Source organism: Eriocheir sinensis, chromosome 21 (assembly GCF_024679095.1).
Source record: "Eriocheir sinensis breed Jianghai 21 chromosome 21, ASM2467909v1, whole genome shotgun sequence".
Classification (NCBI taxonomy): domain Eukaryota; kingdom Metazoa; phylum Arthropoda; class Malacostraca; order Decapoda; family Varunidae; genus Eriocheir; species Eriocheir sinensis.
The window spans coordinates 14,486,153-14,489,885 of NC_066529.1; the positions used below are offsets into that span (position 1 = coordinate 14,486,153).

At 42.2% G+C, this 3,733-nt stretch overlaps 1 protein-coding gene across 1 annotated transcript in view; it reads right to left on the reverse strand.

Moving 5' to 3' along the window:
• Positions 1-633: 633 nt before the first annotated feature.
• LOC127001834 (uncharacterized) overlaps positions 634-3,733 on the reverse strand; it is a 22,258-nt gene continuing 19,158 nt past the window's right edge. Inside the window, exons 2-3 of the mRNA XM_050867029.1 lie at positions 3,630-3,733; positions 634-1,977 (exon numbers count right to left, since the gene is read on the reverse strand). The exon at positions 3,630-3,733 is cut by the window's right edge and continues 38 nt beyond it. Coding sequence (XP_050722986.1) covers positions 1,732-1,977; positions 3,630-3,733 — 350 coding nt within the window. The 3' untranslated portion in view covers positions 634-1,731. The remainder of the gene's footprint in view (positions 1,978-3,629) is intronic.

The window sequence follows — 3,733 nt, forward strand, 5'->3', positions numbered from 1 at the left end:
ATGGCGCGTGCAGGAGTCACGGAACGAAATGAAGGGACGGAATGGGGAAACACGTTGTACGGGGAATAGTTAATTTATTTATGCTTTAAAATTGAGGTTGAGAAAGCAAGGATGGGAGAGGGAGGGAGGGAGGTGGGCAGGAATTTAGGGAGAATTGGTGAACAGGAGAGGGAGGGAGAAAGCCAGGGAGGAAAGAAGGATGGATGGATGGGAGGGAGGATGGCAGGCAGGAAGGAGTGAAGGATGGACGGGAGTTAGGAAAATAAACGAATGACGGAATAGAAGAAAGATAGGATGGATGGAAAAGTGGGATAATAGGAGAGAGAGAGAGAGAGAGAGAGAGAGAGAGAGAGAGAGAGAGAGAGAGAGAGAGAGAGAGAGAGAGAGAGAGAGAGAGAGAGAGAGAGAGAGAGAGAGAGAGAGAGAGAGAGAGAGAGAGAGAGAGAGAGAGAGAGAGAGAGAGAGAGAGAGAGAGAGAGAGAGAGAGAGAGAGAGAGAGAGAGAGAGAGAGAGAGAGAGACTGAGAGAGAGAGAGAGATTTTGTGTGAGAGAGAGAGAGAGAGAGAGAGAGAGAGAGAGAGAGAGAGAGAGAGAGAGAGAGAGAGAGAGAGAGAGAGAGAGAGAGAGAGAGAGATATTTTCTTACACACAAACGTATATAAGTTTAAAGGGACTAGACAGATAGCCACTGATGTGTGATGGGGGGGGAGGGGGGGTAACGAAAAATTAGATGGGAAAAAAGAGGGAAAATTTATGATTGGAAGACAGGTAATGCAAAAATCAAAAGAAAGTACACAGCAAGGGTAAAATGATTAGGCGAATGTAAAGACTGAAAGGGAAGGGGAAGGAACTTTAAGGAAGAATGGGTACAGGCCATGAAAGGAAATATGAAAAGAACTGAAGGATGGAAACAAAAAAATGAGAAAAAAAGGAAAAGAAACTAGGGTAAGGAAAAAAATGCGGATAATACAAGAAGGCAGATTAGTAGAAATGACACTGGAAACAGAGTAGAAAGTAGCTGTATGGCTGCTGGAAGGATCTACTCAGGGGGGAGGGGTGATATGTATGAGAAACACCTCAGATTGAAACTACAGTAGTAATCAACGCGACCGGAAAACGAATAAACGAGGTAAAAGAAAAGATAAAATGCATTGATATGCAAAAAATAGTAGGAAAGAAAACGAAAAATAAGATGAAGGAAAAATATATAACCATGAAACAAGAACAAAATATATACTAAAATTCACTTAAAAAAAAGAAACTGGAATGAAAATTAATAAAATTATTAAAGATATCGCAAATACAAACTGAATGGAAGAAATGAAAAATTTAAATCCTGAACAAGAAAAAGGTAGACAAAGTAATATATAAAATTATGGATAATATGAAAACAAATGAAAACGTACATAATAGAAGGAAAAGACAGATTCAAAAACAAACAAAAATATGATAATTAATAAAAGGCTTTAAAGAAAACACCAAAAACGAACAACAACACAATCCACAAGAAAAACAAATAAAAATAAATAAAAATAACGAAAATAAGTGACAAAAATAAAATAGAAACAAATATTACTACCAGCACACCTACACCCGAACACTTATAATTATCCATCACTTAGAATAATAATGACTTAAAATTACTTCTTAAAACCTATCTTGGCCACACCGGACCACACCAACACCACCATACCTCCCCACACTACACTGCCCGCACTACACCACCACAGCACTACACGTTCTCCACCCGCTCGCCGCTGTATTCCAAGTCCCTCTTCTTCTTCCTCGTCTGCTTGGTGGACACGTTGCCGTTCTCTGGGTCCAGCACTGCCTCATGTCGGTGCCTCGAGCGGGAGCGGGAGCGAGAGCGAGAGCGGGAACGAGATCGAGAACGGGAACGAGCCAGTGCAGATCGAGGTTTCCGCATGTTGGTGCCCAGAAGGATGACGATGATAGCCGCATAGAACACCACGATGACCTGAGGACGGGAAGGGAATGAGTCAAGAGAGAAGGTTCAGAGACGGAGTAGTTTTAGACCCATATTTTCAGACCCTTTCTTCTCTTTCATCAATCATATCCAAAGGCCAGTCAAGAAGTTAAGAGCGTCCCTATGAGTGTTTCCATACGGTCATGGTGAGGAGACTTTGTCAAACTACTACCAGGGCCATAAAACAACCCATGGAAATGCCCACAAATCCTAAGAAAGCCTTGTTAAATGGTCTTAGGCACCGAAGGATTTAAGAATATGAATAGGCCCGTGTTCTCAGACGCTTTCGGCTCTCACAACAACTCCGAAGGCCACAAAGGGGATTAGTTACGTTCTCATGAGTGTTTCTTAACATTAAATGGTGCAGAAGCTTTGTCATACTATTACTAGGCTCATAAAACTATCCTCCATGGAAATACTGACATAATCTCTACCAAAGACTTATCAAACGGGTGAGTGTAAGTCACGAAATGTATGGGAGATGCGAACTGAAACGTGGAAGGAAAACAAAGAAAGTGGATAGAAAAGGAAGGAAAATAGATAATATAGATAGGAAACGAAAGTAAACCACCATGTAAAGAGAAAATAAGATTCGTGTAAGGAAGAAGTAAAATGAAACGTGGAATGAAAACAAAATAATAATACGGATAGGAAACGAAGGAAAATCAGTTAACAGAAGCAGATTGTAACCTAAGAGAAACTAATATGAGTGTGTGAGGAGGAGTAGGAGGCGTGATATTGACGGAGTGACATGGAGTGTGCTGTGTGTGGGTTTGTGTTGGCGTGGAGATGGAAGGGCCGTCAGGGGAAACGAAGGTCAGGTCAGTAAGTCAGGTGTGAAGGGTGTCTGGGGAAAGTGTTGAAACGTATAATGCGTGTCTGTGGAGGTGTGATTCGTAAGGGAAAAAAAAAAAATAATAGTGAGTTAGAAAAAAAGGTGCATCGATAATAATAATAATAATAATAATAATAATAATAATAATAATAATAATAACAATAATAATAATGATGATGATGATGATAAAAAGGAGCCCCCTGAAAACTTCCATTCTGGCGATGTAGCCTTAACGGTGTTGATGGTGTTTTAAGTGAGATAAAAGTGCTCTCCCGCACATTGTTAATAAAGCGTCTCTCTCTCTCTCTCTCTCTCTCTCTCTCTCTCTCTCTCTCTCTCAAAATAATAATTAGATGAGCAAATATAGAGAAATATCACATTCGCTCTAAAATAACCTGGAAGATGGACTGTATGTAAATATAAAAAAACAAACATCAGAAATGCATTAATATATTGCACCAAGTAAACGATGAGTCAGAACTAGTCAGCTAGTCAGACAGGGAGGCAGGCAGGAAGTCGATCAATTATTCAAGTAATTAATCGATCAACCAATTAGTGGTCAGTCAGTTAGTCACTCATCAATACTCCCTCCGTCACTCATTCACTGACACTCACTCACTCAGTCACCCACTCACCCAATCAATCACTCGTTACGTCCCCCCCTCACTGACTCACCCCCCCCCACACACTCGGTCAACAAATCACTCCATCAGTCAATCAATCCGTAAGTCAGTCAACACGCCAGCCACTCCACGCCGCAGCCACCCCTCCGTCAATCATTCACGCCGCCAACACTCGAGCCACTCACGGCCACGAAGACGGCGGCCTCGGCAGAGACCTCCGTGGCTGAGGGGGCGGGGGGCGGGTCCTGCAGCTGGGCGAGGAAGGAGGGGCCCGTCTCTCCCTTGGAAC